Here is a 23256-nt window from a genome sequence, read left to right as displayed (position 1 = left end):
TCATCCCACATTTGTCACCACAGCAATGAAGCCTAATATAGAAAATCAGATCAATAAGTGCAGCAAAACCCAAGGAACTTTCAAACTAAAATACCAGTTTGTGAAAGAAAATGTTACCAGGAACTCAACTGGAATTACATTCAAGAAGCTGTACCGTGAATCATCTCTGACTGGTGCAGATCATTTTGTTATCCACTGAAACAGGCTAAATAATTCTGAAACTGTCTAGACCTTTCTACCAAAGCTTTCCCCCTAAACAAATAAGATTTTCTCCAGAATACTGTCAATTTTTTTTTTTTTCATTTTCCCCCAAAGCCCAGCTATTTCCTAATACATTTCCATGAATTAGGAAAAATACATTACGGAAGATTAAATGCTTTAAGAGTGATGCATTTTAACCTTTTTAAACGCATGCTATCCAATGTCAGAAAGCAGAAAATACTTCAAAAAAGACTATAGGAAAAAGGCAAAGGTACAATAGCTGTTTTCCAGATGTTGCTTCCTGTCAGCAGCAAGTGGTGGTTAGAGACTTCCTGAGACAGATCTTACATAAACACTTTCAGGTTTAAGTCTGGGTGGTAATTTTTCTTTACAATGTTTTTTCACTGGATCCATCAATTTTTTCTTTTCCCTGCTATTCCTACAAAAGCATTTTTCCTTTTTTAACTTTTGAGATTGAAAGATCTTGTGGCAAATGAATCTGGCAACTTAACTGCACCCTGTCTGGAAAAACAATTTGTTTAATTTCTCAAAGTTTATCTTTTTAAGATTGGCACATTCTTATCTCTTTCTGCTTACCTTGAATTTCTGATCACTCAGATGACTCAAAGTTAATTTCTATGGCCAGATGTTTCATAGTATTTTCAATCATTCTCAAAGCCAAGTCTTTCAAACCACTCCTTGCCAACTGCATTACCCTGCTGAAGACAACTGTCAGACTTCACAGCCAGAAATAACTGGATGTTAGTACCTTTCTGCTAGTAGGGTGTTTTATTCTGTAACCACAGACTTTAATACAAGCTGATTGCTGAGATTCTGAGGATGAAGGAGAAATCAACTATGAAATCTTTTGCAAAACACATCATTCAGCGTAAAGCTTCTTAAAAAAAACCAGTGAACTGCACTTCACAGCATTACAAATCCAAGGAAAAGGTATGCCCATTTGGTCCAAGCAGAATGCCCACACAAAGGCAAATCCTGTTTTTTCTCTTCAGTCCTTCCCAAGGAGCAAACACCTGTTGTTATACAAACAATTCAGCTATGCTACAAACACCTGGCACATCCAAATAAAAGCTCCCCGTCATCTATCAAGTCGGCACAACTTCTCTTTTTCCCTGTAGACAAAACTGCAACAGGTTGAAGAAATAAGCTTTGTCATATGCTATTTAGAACAAGCCATACACAAAAGCTTACAGGTTATTTAGACAGCTTTTAAGAGACTAAAAAGCACTCAGTACTTAATCAGGCTGATCTGTGTAAAAATATGCTTCTTGTTCAGCAAAGAGGACAGTCACAGAAACAGAGTTTGGCTAATTTTGATTTTTCAAATATTTTATTTATAACATAATTACCTGTAAGAGAACGCTTAATGACTAAAAATCCACCACAAGAAAAGTCTCTAGGCTCCTTCACTGAGTAAAAATTTTAGGCATTTAACTGCATTTATTTAAGTGCCCTAAAATCAATGGACCTAAACTATACGTTAAAGAGCTTAAAAGTGGTTATGGATACTTTATAAATATGAGCCTAAATCAACAACCTCATCCTCAGGAAATAGTTTTTTTCAAGAACCTTGGTGCTGTGGGGCATAACTTCAAGTTAGAAACCTGCATTTTCCTATAAAAGCAAAGAATCTAAAACTGTCCATTTTAAAATGAAAACTAAATACTCCACCCAAGTAGTAATCTAGCTAGAGAATCACCTATCTAGCTCTACAAGCAACTTAGGAACTGGAGAAACTGATCAGGAAACGACGACAGGAAACAACCACTCTAATATCCTGACAAACACTCATGGCAACCCACTCCCTTTGCTCTTCCTGCTGCCACTTCCCTCCCTTGAGCAGCGCTCTCCTAGGCTGAAAAAGCACCTTGGGAAGGAAGGAGTGTGAATCATACTCACGTTGAAAGAAAGTTTAATGGGGATATTGCTAAATCGGTCAAAAATTAACAGAATTATCACTTTCTGATTCTATTAAGCCAGCTTTTTCAGTATAAAACTGGAATAAAATCGGAAAAGCTTTGGACTGCTTTAATCCCAAGCATCCAGACTATGCTCCTAACTAGCACTGAAATGGCACTCCAGTCAGTGATCCTCCCTCTTTAGAATAGAAAGGAATAAGCTTCTGAGTTAAAATAGAAAATAATTAACATAACAATAGTAAGTTGAAGGAATCACAGGCCATACAGGGAAGGTACAAAAAACTTAGAAAGCCTAAGGCATATTGAATTGATAGTGTAATATAGTTAGACGTGAGGGTTTTTCTGACATTCACTTTTATGATGGAAATAATCTGTCATTATAGAAACAACTACTTGTTCATGTTTTAACTTGAACAGAACTGGTTTTAATACAGTGTCTTTAAACCTCTCTATTTGTCCTCTGGTTAACTCAAGTGCCCTCATATTGGTTTCCTCCAATTCTAAAAAACCCAAATATCTTCAAAACTGACCGACACATTGCAAACAAGCCCATTATTACAATGCACCCCATTAGTACAATACAGCTTTCTTATGATGCCAATGATATACAGTGACTGAAACAACCATTTGGTTTCCTAAACTGTAATAAAAAAGCCATTTTTATGTTGTAAAGTTTCACTTTTAATTTGCTAATTTCTTTGCAGGATTCCCAACAAGTTATAAAGGCAGATTTTAAATTCATTCATTCATTTGACAAACCTTTTTTTAAACCCACAGCTAATAGCTAATAACCAAAAACATTCTACACGCAGAGTTTTATAATAGCAAATTTTTAGAGGTTTTAGGAAAATTGCAGGAATTCCTATCACTCAAATGAGAAACAGGCTTTAGATTACCAGGACAAGTGTGAAGAAGCATTTAAAATGCACGGAGGTTCAGCCAAATAACGAATTCGTAATCTGCATTAGAATATTTTAAAAGAGCTTGCTTGAATTTGGACAAATTTATTGTCCACTATTTCTTTGGAGCTGTTGCCTGACAAAGATGACCTAGGAAGTACTAAGAAAGGAGCCCCTCAGCGGTACACAGAGCTAGTCTGCTGGCTCCGCTGGCGCCCGCCGAGCGCCTGGGATGAACGTCCATCCCCGCATCCCTGAGCACGCCGTGACGAGATCCGAAGGCAGGAAGTGCCCCCCCGGCCCCCGACATTTTGGGGCTGAGTCCCGTGCAATTACCCACCCTCACTGCCCTTGATCTAACAAAGCGGACGGGCGTTGCTCGCGGTCTCCCCAGTTTCCCCTTAACCCCGGCATGTGCCTTGTTTCGCGGCTGAAACTCGGCTTCCCCCGAGGCCGGTCCCGCAGCCCGGGCGGGCTCGGCCGGGGTGGCCGAGGCACGAAGCTCCTCCCGGCAGCCCCACTGCCCGGGGGCGGAGGCAGCTGGCCCGTCCAACCAGCGCCCGGCAGCTCGCCGCTGCTTTGCCTTCTCTTCCCCTTTCCCGGCCAGGATAAGCCTGCCACAAAGAGGAGGGGTTCAAATGAGGCAGCTCCGGGCTGCCTGAAGGGACGGCCGGGAGCGCCGAGCGCCCCGCGGGAACGTGCCGCTTCGGACGCGGGACGCAGCCCAGAACCGTCTTGAGCAAGAAAAACGCAGAAGAGGAAAAGAACTGCAGAAGAGGAAAAGAATCCCCAGTACGTCCCGTCTGGTCCCAGCACGGCGCACGCGGACTGCGGGTCGCCGAGGCGATGTCACCGCGGTCGGGCCGCGGCGGCAGCTGCTGACGGGAGCGGCCGAGGAGCGCGGCGAGGAAGCCGAGCAGCCGCGGTAAGGACGGGCACTGCCGGGGGCTGCCGGGCGGGTGCGGCGGGTTCCGTACGCGCGGCTCACAGCTCCCGCTGCACGGAGGGAGCCAATGCAAGCTTATCAGAGTAGGACTGCTCCCTAAGGTAAAGCAGCAAGCCTGCTTATTCACTTCAAAAGAACAAAAAAATACCCCCGACCCTAAACAAAAATCCGTCACATATTAAAATAAAAGTTGTAAATATAGCTGAGACATTATGTGTCAGGCAGTGAAAGCCTTGGTATTATTTTCAAGAGTACGACTTTTTTTTTTAATCGTATTTTTGCGCCTTTCTTTGATCTTCACACTTCCTTAAACTTGCCATCCAAACTTGCCAATTTTTCTAGGACATACTATTTTCTAAAGGACTATCTGTCTTAAAGATTTTGAAACCTCCATTCAATGGAGGTCTTTTTTACACTCATGTCCGATTAGGGAGATACAAAACTTTCTGATACTTAAACAGTCTATAAAGGAAATATTTGAAGTATTTCACAAAAACTTAATTTTACAAAGAAACTAGCATTTATGAGTACATTCATGTAGGCATCAAAGTATTACATGGTCTAACTGCTATTTTTCATGGGTAAAATGAGCCACATTTATTAAAATATGAATCCCTTTAAAGGCTGTTACGGACAATGTGCATGCACACATATGAGCACACTCAGTATGAGCACTTTCTGGTAGTGATTGGATTAAGTGAAAATAAGGTGAGGCCACTGTTAAGGGAAGCAACAACAAAAGCAGTGCTTTCTTTCAGTAATTACATTCCACATCTATGACAGAACTTTAGTAAAGCACAAAGAACAATCCACAAACAACTAAAATTCTTGGTAATCAAGAATATTTGTACTTCTTGTAACTAAAGTTTTTGCCAAAACTTGAAGAAAGTTACACGGCAACAATAGATGCATAAACTTCTGCAGTTTCTTTCAGCAACCTATCGGTTGCAACCTATTTCAAAACAAAAGTTTTCCAAGACCTCATGAAGACACTTTCGTTCTGATGTGCTGCTTAATCATCCAATCCCCTCATTAGAAAAAGTATTACCTTTTAAGAAAACTGAAGTGGTGCTTGAACTAAAATTTCAGTTTTAAGAGGGCAGAAAATCTGACAAGAGAATGTCTTCTAACTCGAGTGTCTTAAAGGAATTAATTAGTTAATGCCAGTGTGGCACTTTTTACACTGGAAGGAACTAGTGGCAAAACTGCAAAAGTGATTCCCCCCCCCAAGGTGGAGTTAAATTTTTCAATTCAGTTCTGTATCATGTTTTCATAAACTAGCACTGCATGCTACTATGTGTCAGCCCTTTCCTATGTATTTACTTTAAAACTTAGAGCCCAGCTTTAAAGGTTTTTTCCAATACATGGAAAAATGTGGTCTACATATTACTGTGCTGTGTTTTCACTGTGAATTGCTGTTTCCTTTAACAAAACAAAAAACAAACAAACAAAAAAAATCACTAGATTTTTCACAGCAATACTTTTCATCGAAAAGCTAAGACGTGAGCTTATTCTAAAAGAAACCCTGCAGCAGTGGACGTCCCTCCTCTTAGAAAAGAGCAAATTTCACACTAAGTTTTAAGATTACCTTTGAGAGGTAAAAATTGACAGGATAATTTAACATAATTCCATGGAATAAAACGTGTAAAGGAGTGAAAAACAGAGCATGACCTCTAAGACAAGGGACAGGGAGTAGGAAAGAAAGCAGATTCAAAAAATTCATACTTGTCTGTCTTATCACAATGGTGTTGTGAAATCCAGATCATATTACTGGCTTGGTGCCTGGAACATGCCAGCTAACTGTAAGTCCACAAACACTGGCTATCAAAGGATTCTATAGAAGCAAAAACCCAAGATTTGTTTTAAAAAAACGCAAAACCAAACCTTCTGATCTTTTCATAGCAGGATTTTACATTTTCAACACCCTTGCTTCATTTGCTTTTATAATGCAATAAAAATGTAAAACTGCACTAATATAAAAATATCTTTCATTATCAAAGACAAAAGTATTAAACAGTAAAGATGTGTTGCTAGCTATTCATGTTTCTTCTTTAGAATGCACAGCTATCAAATTATGTATGAATTCACAATAAAATACAGCAGTTTATCTTCAAGAGAATAAATGCTGTCTTAGTTAACACTATGCCTTTTGTGAACATGCCTCCTTTATATGCCTCAGTGCCTGAGGATTCTGCACAGAAGATGGCATATCAGAGGTACAGAGGAAAAGACAGCCCATCAAAAGGACTCCTGGCCTTGTTTATTAGATATGACCAGCACAAAAACCAGTGATTAACAGTGGTTTAGCATAGCTGAATGAACTCATTTGTATGTGTGGTATCGTTTTTTTCTTCATAGTCAAAGCAACCATTTCAGAAAATATGAGTGTCATGCAAAAGTGTGTGTGTGTTATCCTTTTTATGTATGTGTTTTTCACCTATCTGGGTATTCTGAAAGGCTTTGATGTGTGAGACTAATTACAGTGCATTCAGTTCTGGCATGCTGGACCTACATGAACTCTTAAACAATCCAACCTGTAGACTGTAAGCCCTTCCTCAGTCAGAGCAATTTGTAGAGATGGAAATAAATGGTGAGTGTTGGACCTTGCCTATCCACTCTTTAATTAAATGGAAGTCACATATTACAAAAAAAAAAACCCAACTCACACCACAAAAATAAAACCCTACACAGAAAATGGAGTGAAATATTAAAAGAAATTAACCCCACGATCCTGAAATTAACTTCTAAGGTATGTAATACTCTGGGAGCCTTTTTAGGGAGGCTGAGTGACAATGATTATTGTAAAAACAACAGTTGTTATCCCTAAGATGCAATGACTTAAATGGAGAATCTTGCTTTAGTTTAGTTTCTGAGCATTCCACGTAAGAGTAAGTAATGTAGAAAAGCTACTGCATCACCTTGTTTACAATAATTATGATAGCCCAGTAAACTATTAATGCATCCTTAGTTCCTCAGCTGCAGCATACAAGGCACTAAAAATCTTTCTAACTTGTTAAAGTTTGCTGCTGTGTTCTTCATATACCAGGTTCTCACTATCACTTCTACAAAAGAAACAGGTAGTGTTTTTTATCTTTGCAGCAAACCCAACTATACTGCAATCCAAATAGCTACTCAAGTCCCCAGAAATGCTCTTGTTGTAACATCTGAGTTTTAGTGCAGAAAATTGCCTTCTCTGTAAAGCAGTGTCCAAGGGTAGCGAGAGTGCCATGGATCACATGTTTGAAAGCTGCCTGTCCATGGATCAGTGCATCACAATGTCACATCTATGTTTCTCTGGCTTTGTTGCAGTTTACTATACATAGAAATACAAGAGCAGCAGCAAGAAGCAATTCTGTTACTTTTACCTACTGGGATCTGTTATGTTCCTTATCTGTAGAAATAAGCCATAATGATGCAGTTTAAGATACAAAACTTCTATTCTGGTATGACATCCAGGTAATTATTTTTCATATTTGTCTTAGTTAAGGTGTTCCACGCATGATTCACACAGATCATTATTTTGCTTTGTACTTTTCCAAAATGCTATAGTACAGGTAATGTCTTAAGAATCAAAACCTTTCCTCCTTAAACTGACTTGTAATGTTAAGCAACACATAATAAAGTTCAGTGCTCAGCCACCATCCAGTAGTCTTCCTGCTCTTACTTTTTGCAGGACATTGAAAAGCAAAGATATAAAAAGGACATAGTATAAACTCCTAGACACAAAATGCCAATCTCTTAATGGCTGAAAGACTCAACATTGCAAAACCACTTGAGATCGAGATGAGAATGTTGACACTATACACTCAGGCTTTCATATACACATTTCTTTCCAGAGTAATATGGCAAGTGTTTCTTTTATGAACAAATTTCATTCAACAAAAACCAGCCATAGCATTGAAAAGCTACTGGCAGCATTTTCAGATAAGCTTAATGATTCTATGATTATTTTAAGTAATATTTTTCATCTCATGGAGACAGATCTTCACTTGTACACAGAATCCCACAGGCAAAATATTTCATAAAACCTGAGACAGTTAGCCTGTCTCTTTAGTAAGAATGAGATCCTCCTAGGCATGGCATCAAAACCAACAAATAATGAAAAAAGGTATACAGGTTGGATTATCCAATATTATGCACATTGTAAGTAGCTGAAACCCAAAAAGACCATTGTGCTGACATTGATACCTTTACTGCTCCCTCTTAAGGCAAGCTAATTAAAAATAGAAATTAATATTTACAAAATGGTAATTTTTTCATGTAGAAGTATTTTTACCTTTATAATTTTAGGATCACAATAGCAATTAAACAATACGTTATGAACATTTCTACAATTTAATATTGCAAAATACTGAAATCCTGTTGAAGTACATAAATTTCACGATATTTGTAAAAATTAAAAGGCAACACATTTTGGCTAATGAAAAGCTGCATATAAACAAGACAGAATACAGGACAGAAAAATGTTTCAAAGCAAAGCCAAATTAAGATTTTATTATCATTTTCTCTCTAAAGAACAGAAAAAGCAATCAAGTGCTGAAACATCCAATATCCCTTTCAGAAAATTTATTTCCTCTTTTGTCACCAGATCATGGAAATATCCTTACTTGGATAAACAATGAATAAGCAAACCACCTACTTCCAATTACATACATATATAGGCAAACAGCTGGTATACAAGCCAAAATTTTAACTAAAGCACTTGTGCTGGCTAGGAGTATAAAGCTGCTACAATTATATGCCACACAACAATGCTGCCAAACATTTTCATACAAATGCAGTTATACTGGTAAAAGACAAACAGGAGAAAAAAAAATTATTTTGCCTCAATAAAAAGTGAAATATACTGCCAAGTAGGGTAGATATACAAAACTGAGGTACATCTGCACTAGGGCAAGTTTGCCCCAACTCAGTTGCTATGAAAAATGCTTTTATGAGTATGCATCTTGAACAGAATCTAGAAATAAAATAATGAAATTACTTCAACTTGATGGTTAACCAAAATAATTACTTTTTAAATGTGCTTCATTCACCTGTATGCTTGTGTGTTAAAGTTTGGTCAGTATGCCTGAGGATAAGAGACAAACAATGCTGTATCTCCAGTAATAATGAAAATTTCCCTCAAACCTGCAAGCGTGCTTTTAGATTGAAAAGTCTACAGCTGCCCAAGTGGAATTTTGCGCTGGGAACAAATATGGCCCTAGTGATATAGTTTCCACTCAGTCCCCCTGCAGAAGAGCTACTGGCAGAGGGCAAGGGGAAAGGAGCCAGAGAAACAGGAAGAGCTGCGTGATCAGCAAGCAATGGCAGCAGTCAAGTACAAGGAGTGTCAGCAATTACAGGGCACAGGAGAAAACTGGAAGTTAATGTCCTAGATGTCAGATATGATCTTCCTCTCACCTGGGAAGGAATTGTAATGTCCTAAGAATCTGATGTTCTGCTACTCAAAGAGGAAGGTATTAAAAAAAGCCTTAAATCCTTCCTTAAAATGGTTTCTCTGGCTTCCCTCCCTACTTTCTCTATTCCAGAAAGCTTTTTTGTCCATGAAAGATTAATCATTGAGAATTGCTCAAATGACCATGTTGTGAACTTCATTTTAATCCAACTGCAGAAAGGAAGGAATGCCATTTATTCATGTAGTTGTTCCCAATATGCAACAAATAGCCCTGATACTAAACACATTTTTTTTAACCAAACAAGTACAAACAGTGAGAGACTTACAAAGTTATCATATACAGACTGCAGGAAGGAGGACAGCAGATAACAGTATGATTCTTGTTTCTGTTTGTACTGGGGCATTCTCTAACCAATGTCACTTTCCTTCCACTGATTTTTCTTATAAGAAGAACATCTTAGAAAAGGTGACATGCAGGAAAGATCATGACAGAGAAACATTTCAGGACAGTCTAATTATGCTGATGTCATTCACTGGTGGCCTGCCATCTGCAACCACTGGTCAAACCCTAGAATAGGCTTCCTAGAGAGGGGTCACTCACATGGTCAGGCAGTGGGACTAGATGATCGTTGAGATGCTATGTTATAATGAGGCTGATGAACTCTGGCCCATTACTTTCTTACACAGTTCTTTAAAAAATCAGGAGAAAAATCTGTTACATGTCGCTCTTTCTTCAGCTATGGGCACCCCAAAGCCATACTCAAAGCAGAGAGATGCTCATATGAGATGCTGTAACAGACAGAAGTGAACTCTGAGGAAAAAAGAGCTTCTTTTCAGTAGTCACAATAAGTACAGGTTGGGGGGGGGGGGGGGGGGAAGGATATTAGAACTCCAACATCAAAATAAAACTATTTTACACCTACACGCAAGAAACATTTGCGAAACCAGTCATCTGTGCAGGAACAGGAGGCCTGGAAAACTTCCAGGTTTTCCAAGTGTGACCTGCTGTGCAAATGCTGATTATGCAAGTTAAAGTTGTCTGGGGTGAATTTATGTTCCCTATTTTCCAAGACTCCAAATAGCATTGCTTTACTTGCAGAAACCATGTCAAACTCCAGATTTTTATCTGACATGTTTTCAAGATTTTTGAAAAGTCCTGTACAGCACAACTCCTTTCTACTTGCAAAATTAAAATTAGTTTATTCCAAAAAAGAAACTGAGGCAAAAGTATATAACAAAAATTTTTAAGAAGGATTAAGTTCTAGTCACTTTGAATCTTTTGCAGAAACATCTATTGTTTATTTCATAAAAACAGAAAAACACAAATGACAACCATATCTTTTCTCAGTAAGAATAATAAAGGATGCATATCCAGCACTAGCTTGACATTAAAAAAAAAAAAACAAAAAAAAACCTCTTAAAAGTCTGCAGCTGCCTAGAGTCATAAAACAGTTTAGATTGGATGGGACCTTATCTTCGTCTTACAGAGCAAGTCCAGTTTCAGCATTTGATCAGCCTGCTCATAGCCTTACCTAAATCAAAACTTCATATATTTTTAGGAATGGAGATTCTACCACCTGTTTGGGTGACTGCTTCAGTCCTCAGTCACCCTCACAGTGAAGTTCAAATAAAACCCATTTTTTTCCTGAGGTAATTTGTATCCGCCATATACTTTCACTGCACTTCCAAAAGGAATTTATCTTCTTTACAAACACCATTTAAGTAGCTGAACATGTGTCTTTCTTTACCTTCTCACCTGGAGGCTACACAAACCTCTCTCTTTCTGCTGCTGTTCATTCATCATGTCTGCCAGCCTCCAGCTAGCCATGCTGGGTGTACTCAGCTGGACTCACTCCAGTTGCTCACAGCTGTTACTATCACCATTTCATGCAATTTAAAAAAACTAATGTACCAGAGATGAGCAAACAGTAAGGTGATAGATACTTAAATATTCAATGATTATTCCATGAGAAATATTTTAGAAGCAAAGAAATAACGCTACAGCAACACTACACCTTGGTTTAAAAGTATCTGACTTTATGCACTGAAAAAACTCCAACACTGCATTTTTCATTCGTTTTATTTAAGAAAACTAGGTTGCATATACACATGAGCATTAAAAATCAACAATGAAAAGGTTTTAGAAGTACATGACATCAAAGTGCTGATAAAGTAGCTGATAAGAGAGTAGTTTGTGACGGTATTTCTGGCAGCAGTGACAATGCTAAGCCCATATTTCCAAGTCTACTGTTGCCCACAAAGTTCTGGTATTGATTTATTTTTTGAGAGATTGTGAGGGCCTCAGCTGTCCACCTTGAATATGAATCTGCATGGAGAATTAAGTTAGGGCAATTTCACCGAAGGGCAACTGTTGCAGTATGCCAGTAGACACTACCAGCTGATTTAAATCACCATGCAGTGCCACTGTCCACCATGCACGTATGCAGCTACTTTTCTCCTTTCAAGAAGGGACTCTGAAGTGAGATGACTAGGCTGAGTTTAGAGACCGTCTCCAGTGAGAGTCACAGTAAATGTTTCAGTTATAAATTCTACTAGTCTAGAAAAATAACAGATTTTACTGCCTATTATATCTGAGTAGTAGAGTTTTTAACTTACAGTTATTAAGGACCAATGTAAAATAAGTTTTTCCTTTTCTTTAAAGCAATGGAGATTCAATACTGCTGAATAAAGTAAAATTGTTACATGCCACCTAAGCTGTATGTCTTGCAATGTATATACAGTTCTAAAATACTGCAAATTAACAGTTTGATATTTTTAGAACTTTTAGCAGCGTTAATACATATATTAACTTACATTATGTTTACATTTAAAGGTTGTATTTATAACTGTAAAAAATTGAAAGTGTAATTAATATTTAAATGAAAACGCCAATCCTGGAAACTTTTGTGGTATTTGCCTGGAAGTAAGGAATCTTAAAATCCTTGTATTTATTGCTTACTTTCTTATGGTTCTTGGCAGGCTTTAGATGAACTAGCAACTAGTAACTACAGTTCTGACCACAGAAAGATACAACTACTCCTCATGATGTCCCCTTTAATCAACACAAGTTGATGCTGGACCTCGTTTGTACAAACAGTTACTATGTACTATTTTGTAAGTTTTAGAAGAGATGATAATTTGTAAATTCACACTTATTTCCTACTCATTACTGTTAAATTTATTTTAAAACAGATTTTACTAAATTCTTTGCAGAAGAATATTTGACCGGAACTAGAGGATCATGATGACAACAAGATTCATCTGTTTAATACTAGTAACTGTTGTGGGAGTTACTACAAATGAAACACAGGAATTTGAAGGCAATGACAAGGAAAAAGCTCAAGAATTCATTTATATGAATAGATATAAGCGTTCCAGTGACACACAGGATAAATGCACTTACACCTTTATTGTACCTCAGCAGAGAGTGACAGGTGCCATTTGTGTTAATTCTAAGGAGCCTGAAGTTCTGCTTGAAAACAGGGTAAATAAACAAGAACTACAGTTACTTAACAATGAACTTCTTAAACAAAAGAGACAAATAGAAACTCTTCAGCAACTGGTAGAGGTGGATGGTGGAATTGTTAATGAAGTTAAACTGTTAAGAAAAGAGAGCAGAAATATGAATTCTCGTGTCACACAACTCTACATGCAGCTATTACATGAAATTATCCGAAAACGTGACAACGCCTTAGAACTTTCTCAACTTGAAAATAAGATTTTGAACCAAACTGCAGACATGTTGCAGCTTGCAAACAAATACAAAGACTTAGAGCACAAGTATCAACATTTGATGTCAATCGCCAACAATCAGACAATAATAATTGCCCAGCTGGAAGAACATTGTCAAAGAATGCCCTCCATAAAGCCACTGCCACAAACTCCACAACCACCAATTAAAGTGTACCAGCCTCCTACTTACAATCGCATTAATAACCAGATATCTACTAATGAGATTCAAAGTGATCAGAACTTAAAGGTTCTGCCACCTACCTTACCAACCATGCCTGCAGTTACTAGTATTCCAACTTCAACTGATAAACCATCTGGTAAGTAATATTATTGATACATTTACATTATTTTATGCTAATATGCAGTGGGCAACATTTTTATTGTAGTCAGTATTTATTTAGTTAGTGAATTTTACATACATGCTGTAGTAGAAACACAGAAAGAAAGCAAAAAAAAAAAACTATGAATGTCGAAGACACTCTAAGCCCCACATATTTTTCTCATGTTACTTTGCTAAGACAAACCCATCATTTATATTACATGTATAAGATAAAGGACTTTCAGAAAAATCTTACAGTTCAAGTAATCTAAATCTTATTTACTTTGCTCAAGACTGAGCTGCTACAATTCATGACATCTGAAGGAGTTTGACACTGTGTAAACATATGAAATTATTACAAGTTTTTGATATAGCATCTGATAATGTGCTTGTGTAATTAAAAAAGGAGTAAGTATCTCCTTACTTTATATGGAAGACTTGTGCTGTAGACAGAAGCAGAAGGAAGTAAGTGGTGGAATAATAACAGGATATTATACAGCCCTTATTAAGAGTCTTAGGAGTTCTGCCACAAGCATGATTTGATGATGTGAAATCACATTAGAGATCAACTGATCTACGTGATAACAAAATAACTGGCAAAGAACTCACTTTCACCTATGGTCCGCCATTTGAAACAAAAAACCCAAACACACACCTATTCAGGTATGTGTTCAGTGCTCTTCCCTGTGTGGACAACACGACCTTCTTCAGAAAAAAGATGAGAGTCATAGAGATTTCTGAACTCAGAGCTAACTGAAATAGAGCAATGAAGGGGAACTGCACTCAATATATTTCATGGCTATTTGCAAAATATTCCAATGGACATCAACAAACTTTTAGGACTACCCAATAATGCAACTGCCACATGTTCAAAACCAAACAACCCCTGTATTGTTTCTCCATAGAAATACTCACAATGAAAGAAACTTGAACAAGTAAGCACTGAGTCTCTTGAGTCTATAAGTCTCTACATCATTTTGCTAAAGCAGTATTTTCACAGAATTGCCAAAGATAGTGCAGCAAAGCCTGCACCTGATCACAGCCAACCAGTGCAATGAAAACAGGAGTGAAATACAAGAAAAATAGTAAATATCTTCTATTAATCTGTTGAAAGTCTCCCTTTCTCAAAAAGTAGTAGACCAGTATTCTCTCTATCACACACTTATTACAGTCTTACTAGTCTCAGCAGCTTCACAATTAACTTTGTTCACACTTTTTTCTGGTTGTGGTTTTTTTGTTGGTTTTTTTTGGTAGATGCCTCATTCCTGAAAGTGTCAAAGACCAGGCTGGATGGGGCTTGGAGCAGCCTGGTCTAGTGGAAGATGTCCATGCCTGTGGAAAGGAGGTGGAATGAAACAAACTTTAAGATCCCTTCCAGCCCAAGCCTTTCTGTGATTCTACAACTCCCTAAAGACAATTTTATCAAAACTACCTCCCTTGAAAGTCAGGGTGCTCTCACTTTTTCATGGGAAAATACCCTAGCTAAAATTTTTACTACCTGACAAAAAAGTACTTGTCACTAAAAAGTAGTAGCAAATTCTACTTTGATGTACTTCTAATAGTTCATCTTAAATCACTTTCAGAAAAAAGATTCACGTGGAGTAGAGCACTGCTGCTGTGTGCCATAAAAGAAAGTGTAAATACTACATTGCGTACTGCTATATATTTTTTTACAAAGACAAGGTCAAAGCTGTTTGACTATTTAGAAGTTCTTCAATAATTACTTACTTTTTGTTTTTAGTCAGTGCCACTACACATTGTGATAAAATAATGAGTACTAATAATTTAAATTCCTCTGGTTTAACTTTTTTTTCCCCACCTCTCATAAAGAGCCATGCAATGGGTGTGACAAGAGCATGGCATCTATATCTAACTGACAGAAATCTAAACAGCCCCAAAAGAAGTGGAGAAGGGTCTTATAAGCACAGCTCCAGGTACAGTCTCTGATTATGACTGAGGCAACAAGAACACAACATCCACAGAACAAAGACTTGGAACTCCTCTTTGTACACTGACTTACTGATTAAAATAGTTAAAAATACCAAAACCTCAGTGCTTTAATCTCCAAAACACCGAGATTATTTCTATAAAACTAATTTATTTCTAAAGCATTTGTTGAGTACCATTAGTAGTGTTGGACAATGAATATGAAAAACGGTAGGACTGAAATAATTTAAAACAGAAATTACTCTTGATAGTATTGTATGCTTCAGTAAGGCTCTTAGTCAGACAATCTGACAAGCCTTACTCCTTCAGTGGGCAGGGAGTATCAATCCAGGGGCTCTAATCTCTAATCTTGATGATTCTTGTTGACTTCACTCTTCTGCTAAGGAATCAAGGCAGGTGATATTTCTGAATATCTCAGAATCATTAACACAATCTATTATACCACTGGAGAAAATTTATTGAAACAAACAGGAATATAAGATACTTTCAAAAAGTATAAGCTCTTTATAGACTCTCTTGAACTGAAAACAAGACTATGTTAACTGCAATTTCTGTGAATTCAAAGTATATTGAGTCCTGTCATTTATATAAAGTTTCTCTCACAAGCACCCTATGTTAAAAAGAAAAAAAAAATCTTAATTTCTATGTTACCTTTTAATTTATTAAGGTGGCAGCAGTAAGACCTACAGCCTGAATTTATGTTGCTGCTTCCACAGTTAATGCCTGTGCCAGTGACATTTTTGGGGATCAAAAAAGCTGAATTTCTCAAAGACAGAATCAAGGTCAAACTTACTGTTTTGTTTTCTAAAGGAAATTCTTACTTATCTATGCAGTCATTCTTATTTAGTTTCTTTGAATATATAATTGATGGTAAAAGTACCAGTGCAGCTGCCTTAAAAGTATTTCTTTTTCAAAATCTACCTTTACCAGTAACTCATTATGAAACGTTCCAGAAATAACGTTACAATAAATGGACTGGTTTGAAAACACTTGGTGGATACTCGTCCTTTAATAAGAGGAAAAACAAATATGCTATTCAGTGAAACCAAACTAGTACAAAAAGCTACCAACTCAAATACTGCCCTGCTTTAAAGAAATGCTCAGTGGCAGCTTGATGCAGAGCCTTTCTGTTTTGACACAGGGCCCTGGAGAGACTGTCTACAAGCATTAGAAGACGGCCATGACACAAGCTCCATCTATCTTGTAAAACCAGAAAACACAAACCAGCTTATGCAGGTCTGGTGTGACCAACGGCATGACCCCGGTGGCTGGACTGTCATTCAGAGACGGCTGGACGGCTCTGTCAACTTTTTCAGGAACTGGGAAACATACAAGGTTAGGACAAGAGAGCCAATTAATATTTTCCACCCTCTAGAACTTACTGATAAAGTTAATTTAAACGGGTGGTTTTAGAGTCTGGCCAAGAGCCTACTTGAAAAAGAACTTGTCTGTTTACCCTTCCAGAAGAGGAAGTCTCTATAAAATAAGTTAGTGCAGTTTTCTACTTAGGAATACTCTCAGATTTACCACTAACACAGATGCAGGATATTAACCTGCTTCTCTTGCTTCCTTTACAGCAAGGATTTGGTAATATAGATGGAGAATATTGGCTTGGATTAGAAAACATTTATTGGTTAACAAATCAAGGCAACTACAAACTGCTCATAACAATGGAAGACTGGTCAGGTCGAAAAGTATTTGCTGAGTACGCCAGCTTCAGACTGGAGCCAGAGAGTGAGTACTACAAGCTGAGACTGGGACGCTACAACGGCAATGCGGGAGATTCTTTCACTTGGCACAACGGCAAACAGTTCACCACGCTAGACCGGGACCACGACGTATATACAGGTAGGAGGTCCCTCTCAGCTGCCTTGCCATCTTTGCGCTTACATCCCTGTCCCCTGCCACCCCCTTTTATCTCTTTTGAAAAAGGAAAAATACTTACGGTCATACATACAGAAAAACAAAAAAAAATTTGCACTTACAAAGGGATTTGTCAATTAGTACCTTATGAAATACAAACTGATGTGTCAACCCTTGTATATACTAACAGCAAAATTAAAAGTTTTTACACTAGACAATGGTCTGTAAAATACACTATGAATGGTTAGTTGACACAGTAACACCCGCTGATTTTTCAGGCAAGAGAAAGTAACAAAAAAGGTTCTATCTGTAGAACCTAACTACTTAGCTGGTTCATGAAGAAGCCCAAGTTCACTTTGTACCACAGGATACCTACATGTTAAACATACTAAAAAAAGCCCAGATCAGCCAGCCAACCATCCAGACAGTGAAGTCTGGTACTTTGCTTGCTTGCTTTAAGAGTTTTCATTTACTTCTCAGCCTGAACTGGAGCTTTCTTTTGCAGGTAACTGTGCTCATTACCAGAAGGGAGGATGGTGGTACAATGCATGTGCTCACTCAAATCTCAATGGAGTCTGGTATCGTGGAGGACACTACCGCAGTCGATACCAGGATGGTGTTTACTGGGCTGAATTCCGGGGAGGATCATATTCACTAAAGAAAGTTGTTATGATGATAAGACCTAACCCTAACACATTTCACTGAAATAACTCTTGGTTTGCTTTGTTGTTCTAAAAATCACATAAAGCTATGATTTTATTACCTGAAATTATCTTTTCAGAAATGAGGAATGTAAGATACTGTACATTTATTGATAAGGTATGAGGGCTTGTATATTATATTTTCAAGAATCATCCCCAGAAAAAGAGCTGAAGAAAAGGAACTGTAATAACATTCAGAACACCTCTTGGTCCTATTGGAACTTGCAGTTTAGATGAAAACTGCAGATAAACTTCCTGGTTTTTATTCCCTGTAAATTAAGTTTGGATGATAAAAATATTGCCACCGCATTTAAGTATTTTTGTATGTTATGTATAAATATTCTCAAATACAGGAAATACTACAAACTGTACAGTAAGAGTTTTATTATTATTATTGTTATTATAAGCAATCATTTGACACAGGAATCATATCCTTTGAACTAGGTAGCTGGTATATGTACATTAGTGTAATGATTATGTAATCTTTGTTAACTACCATGAATAAAGTTAGAACTATATAATTCTGTTTTGAGAGCAGATACTCAAACCACTATTGTCCTGATAAATCTGGCCTTTTCCCTTCCCTATGTACATTTAAATAATCTGCTCCTATAAAAGTTCACCATTAATTCAAATATTTTAGATTAAAAACATTAATTATTTCTTACCAAAATGAAGTAGCTACTTGCATATGGAAATTAATCCAGATTTATAATAGGTATTCTGTGCTCTATAGCCAACAAGTTATACTACACAACTGTTACAGTATTTTGTACCCGACTTCAGTGATTACCTGCTGTGTAGCCTCTATATTCAGAAATGGCTGGATATAAATTAAAGGGTCTATCCAACTTTGCAGGCAAATGATGGATACCAATTTATAAGCTATTTAATAACCTTAGCCTTTAGATAAAAAATTATATAGAGAATTTATCCATAGCAAAAAAAGTTATTTTAAACATATTTCACAATTATTACTGTCAAATTATTAAACAGATTTACTCATATTTAGAGGTCAGTCATACTTATGAAATACAGACTGGAATAATTCTAATATTCTTCTGAGATACGTTTCTGTAACACATTGTCAACACACCCATTACAAACAAACAAACTACTACAAAAAATACAAGTTAAAGAATGCATAAAAGAGGCAGAGTGAAAGCCTCTAGAAGGTCAACCTGTATGACACTGAGTGTTTGTGTGTGTTTGCATACTTTTCCCTTATTACCTCATCACATCTTTACCACAGTATGATGTGTGATGTAGCATGTGCTGTATATAACTCAAAGTAGGGTTTTTAATATATTAGATTACCCCTGTAATATTGTAACCCTTAATAAAGTACCAAATGTTATGTTGAGATTTCATCTTGTTGTAGTTCAGATTACTACACAATAGTCAGCCTCTGATTCAAACAAACTCTGATATGCAACCACTGTTGATGTGTGTTAAGTGTTGAAATATTGTAACATAAAAAAGCAAAACAATTTTCACCTGAAAAAAATACAGAATTTCCACACAGCCCAAGGAGGAGCAACTTTTTGAGGGTTATATGAAACATTCACATTTTCCAAAAAGTATTCAAGCTTTATCTTCCATGGGGTTATCTACTCAATTCTGGAAAAGATTTGTATTTTAGATTAGAAATATTAAATGCACCTACTGGCCCTTCATAAAGCCTGGCTGCAATACTCTTACAATTACTAGCATTAAGGCTACTTCATGCTTGGTTTGAGGAAAGAACACAGAGAAGTTCAGGTATCCACTGTGCAGATCTCAAGATGAGGCATCCACTAGAAAAGCTATTACCGTTGCTCTTCTGTAGCTGGAGATATGGCTGGAAATGCATCTTCATAGTATACACTCAAAATAGGCTTTAAACCCGCATTCAAGCTGACAGTCTTTTGTTAAAATAATAATATTTCTTAACCTTTTACCTAAAAGGTGAGTCATTTACCTAGATACTCGTCCATGTAATTAAAAAAGATAATGCACAGAAGTCAGTCCATGATTACCTAGAGATACCATATGTGAGAAAAGAACTTATAAATTTTTTACATAAAATTAGTATATTTGCATAAAATCATTTTAAACACAGAGCCTGGCACATCAAAAGTAATTAAACATTAGGGATTTGGAACTTATACTGTGAAGTTATTGGCAAGTACATTGGCAGAACCACAGATTTCACTATGCTTATTTAAAAAAAAAAAACAAAAAACACACACAACAGGTGCACTAGGTCCACCTACTGTAGAAGCTTACATTACTACAAACTGTGAAAGGCCTTAGTTTTTCCCATTTCCCTAATTATTTCCAAAGCTTTCAATTACATTACTTCATTGCTCCCCAAATGTACATCTTTGGCAACCCTGCAGTCTAAAAATTCCATACCATACACTTCATTAGAAAATGATACCATTCCTATCATTAGCAAAAGCACATTAGGTGGCTTTATGCAAGAGAGAATTGCAGCCCTATAGAGAAGATCACTAGCAACTGCAATTCTCCTGTAAATCTCCATTTCAAGCTGTGCCATAGGAAACTGAAATTGCTCTTCTGAATTTTTGAAATATCTCTACCTTTTTCAGAAGTGTAAAGAAGATGCTGTCAAACTAATACATTATCTATCTATCAGGAATGAAACAATGGGGCTCCACCTATAGCATTTAGACAAAAGGCTGTCACAAGATTGATGTAACCTGAGAAGACAACTAGTTATTCTTTTGTATACACATTTCCAAAAAAGTCTTTCCTGAAACTGTTCAATTGTCATTCAAAGTTATCATAATTACCCCCACTGTTACATTCCAAGTGGAAAAGAAGCAAACAGTGCAACAAATCTATAGATTATAAGATCATACCCAACTTTGTTTGTTCTGTGACATACAGAGACAATCTAAAAGATCACCAGCAGTGAAGACAAGAAAACACTATAACAAGCAATTACAGCCATGAATTTTCAAAACAATGAGAGTGCTATTTTTTCCTAAATCACACTGTGGCTAAACACTTCCAACAGTTCACATCATAGCCTTGCCAATCTCATGATTTGTTTTTTTCTTTCTTTCTCTCTCCCTTTTAAAAATTGAAAGACCTGTCTGAAAACAAAACAACTGTTGGATGTTTAACAGGTACTTTTAAACACAGTAAATACTAGTCTCTCATATTATAGCCTGAGGTTGGAAACGTAACAGTAGTTGTCTCCTGTATTCATCTGGTTACACAAAATGTCCAACTGCACCTCTCAGAATGCAGGGAAAGCCTTACTTTACAAGAAGAGCAATACTGCCTAGTCTTTGCCATCAGCAGGAAGAGGGTCTCATGTATGAAACAAGATACAACATATGCAGGAGAATTCAAAGTCTCGAGGAGACTGGCTAAAGACCAGCAGGAATTTCAGATTCAAATTGGATTAGGAAGGAAACATGCAGATTTTTTCCTTTCATTACCCAAGTCTTTTATTAGGCTTGTAATACACATGTTCATTTCAGAAATATTTTACATCTTGTATAAAAGTGGCTTGGAGTGATTTTGTAATAACTGGGTAGTATTAAAACAATTCTTACACAAGACTGTGAGCTAATTCTATAAACCAGAGTAACTGGAAAACTTCAGTGGCAATTTTAATTTCCCAGTACGTCCTCTAGCTCATATCAAACAATCTCAGGCTTCCACAGATGAAATAAGAACCCTTCTCTCACAACCAAGTATATTTCTTGCAGTGAGAGAAGAGGCTCTACAGCATCAAAGAGGATTCCCAAGAACTCTGCAAATCCTCACTCCTGGTCATTCTCAATTCAGTTGTTTTATATTCAGTAGTTACTCCTAAAGTCATCTATTGGTCTACTTGTTCATTTACGCAAAATAAAGAAGCTGTTCTGTAAGTAATGCTGTCTTTCCTTGCGAAGACATTTATTCACTGAAAAGAGTCTCAACTGAATATTCTCTTTTGATAAGCTAAATATTCATTCAAATCTGAAATTATTTACAAAGCAGTTTCAGCAACTGATACCAAGCTTTCAATACAGTTTTAAAAGTACGGCCATTAGGAGTGGTGGTCAGTTTTATTAAATAAAAGCTTCCTGAATTAACTGTATAAAACATAACCTGCATTTCTATCTTAAATTTTGCAGGCAGTACACTTCATGTGCACCCTCTTCCCCTAAAAAAAGGATACAGGACTGAAACGCTGCCCAGGCAAGTTGTCAAGGATGCCAAGTGGCATCTGTACAAGACATGATCAAGAAATCCAAGTACTCTTCCTTTTGGAAGAGAGGTAATTGAAGATTTACTGTGAAGGCAACAGATAATGACTGAAGTCCATAATGTCAGGAGTAGTCTCAAGCTGTGTAAGGAACAAGGTAGGGTTTATCTAGCGAAGGTAAAAGTTATCATGTTCAATTCAAGCAAAAGAATGTGGTACTGGACAGAGTTGAAGAAATCCTGCCAGCTGGGTGTTGCACATGCAAGTTTATGTGTGCTTAAAGCAAGAGTACAAATGTTGACAGAAGATAAATCTACTGAGGCATTAGGGGTTAGCAATACAGATAGCAATTCTGGCACAGGAAGGCTAAGCAGAATTTTTGATCTCTTGTTACCCAGGGTCATCAATTTAAAAACATTTATTCTTTTTAGCTGCAGTTTAGCATCTGACTAAATCACTAATAAAGCCAGAAAATAGCTCATTATATTGTACTACTTTCATTAACAATAACCTTTGTGCAGAAATATTTCTAGGTGAAACACCAACCAAAAAACCAATTCATCAAATGGCTACTCTGTGCACGTCACAGAAGAAAAGGAGACAATATCAAGGCTGGACAGCATTTTAATTGCAGGTCTCCCTTTTAATACATTTTCACATCGAATTACATGTATATTTATTCAGCACCTGTTTACAAAAGTATGTAAACATATGTATAGCCCAAAAATCTCAACCTGATCTAATTTTCCCAAATATGAAATGTATTGAACCATTCTTCTACATACAGGGTTCTTCAGGTGCACAACATGGTACATTAGCACTCATCTGTCAATGAACTACAGATAAATAAGGTAATTGTTCACACTCACCTAAATATGGAATTGTAGGAACCATTTTTAAGCTTCTGATGTACTCTCGTGTCCTTTTATAATTATCTTCCTTAGACAGTAAATAGTCTAACTTCTCAAAGGTGGTCTTGTCTTTCCGATTCAAAAGCTACAGAGAAAATGGAGATCATAAAATTTTCAAAGACAAATCCACACAAAACTAACAGTCAGTAACTTGTTGAATTGCCCAGAGTAAAGGAGAACACAGTCTAGTTA

The 23256-nt window shown here is 37.0% G+C and overlaps 2 protein-coding genes across 4 annotated transcripts in view; one reads left to right on the top strand and one right to left on the bottom strand.

Annotated features, from left to right (window-relative positions):
- Positions 1-23256, bottom strand: part of RALGPS1 (Ral GEF with PH domain and SH3 binding motif 1) — a 73863-nt gene that overhangs the window by 35493 nt on the left and 15114 nt on the right. For both annotated transcript variants that reach the window (XM_059486263.1, XM_059486264.1), the window contains exon 10: positions 23023-23149. In XM_059486263.1, coding sequence (XP_059342246.1) covers positions 23023-23149 — 127 coding nt within the window. The remainder of the gene's footprint in view (positions 1-23022; positions 23150-23256) is intronic.
- ANGPTL2 (angiopoietin like 2) lies at positions 3667-19313 on the top strand. 2 transcript variants are annotated; one of them, XM_059486266.1, is made up of 5 exons: positions 3667-3965; positions 12595-13430; positions 16521-16714; positions 16957-17227; positions 17748-19313. In XM_059486266.1, the coding sequence occupies exons 2-5, from the start codon at positions 12623-12625 to the stop codon at positions 17945-17947; spliced, it is 1473 nt and encodes a 490-aa protein (XP_059342249.1). In that variant the 5' UTR covers positions 3667-3965; positions 12595-12622; the 3' UTR covers positions 17948-19313. The 2 variants fall into 2 exon arrangements, with proteins under 2 accessions (XP_059342249.1, XP_059342248.1); XM_059486265.1 differs by having other exon boundaries at positions 3668-3965; positions 12574-13430.

The sequence above is a fragment of the Ammospiza nelsoni genome, chromosome 20, assembly GCF_027579445.1.
Source record: "Ammospiza nelsoni isolate bAmmNel1 chromosome 20, bAmmNel1.pri, whole genome shotgun sequence".
NCBI lineage: Eukaryota > Metazoa > Chordata > Aves > Passeriformes > Passerellidae > Ammospiza > Ammospiza nelsoni.
Note: the sequence above shows the minus strand (reverse complement) of the source record. Positions and strands in the feature narration are given on the sequence as shown.

What these genes read in the sequence shown, in the direction of transcription:
- ANGPTL2 (XM_059486266.1), top strand. Translation starts at nt 12,623, where the DNA reads ATGATGACAACAAGATTCATCTGTTTAATACTAGTAACTGTTGTGGGA. An exon ending in TTCAACTGATAAACCATCTG is followed by an intron (nt 13,431 to 16,520) that starts GTAAGTAATATT and finishes GTTTTGACACAG; the next exon opens with GGCCCTGGAGAGACTGTCTA. An exon ending in GGACCACGACGTATATACAG is followed by an intron (nt 17,228 to 17,747) that starts GTAGGAGGTCCC and finishes TTTCTTTTGCAG; the next exon opens with GTAACTGTGCTCATTACCAG.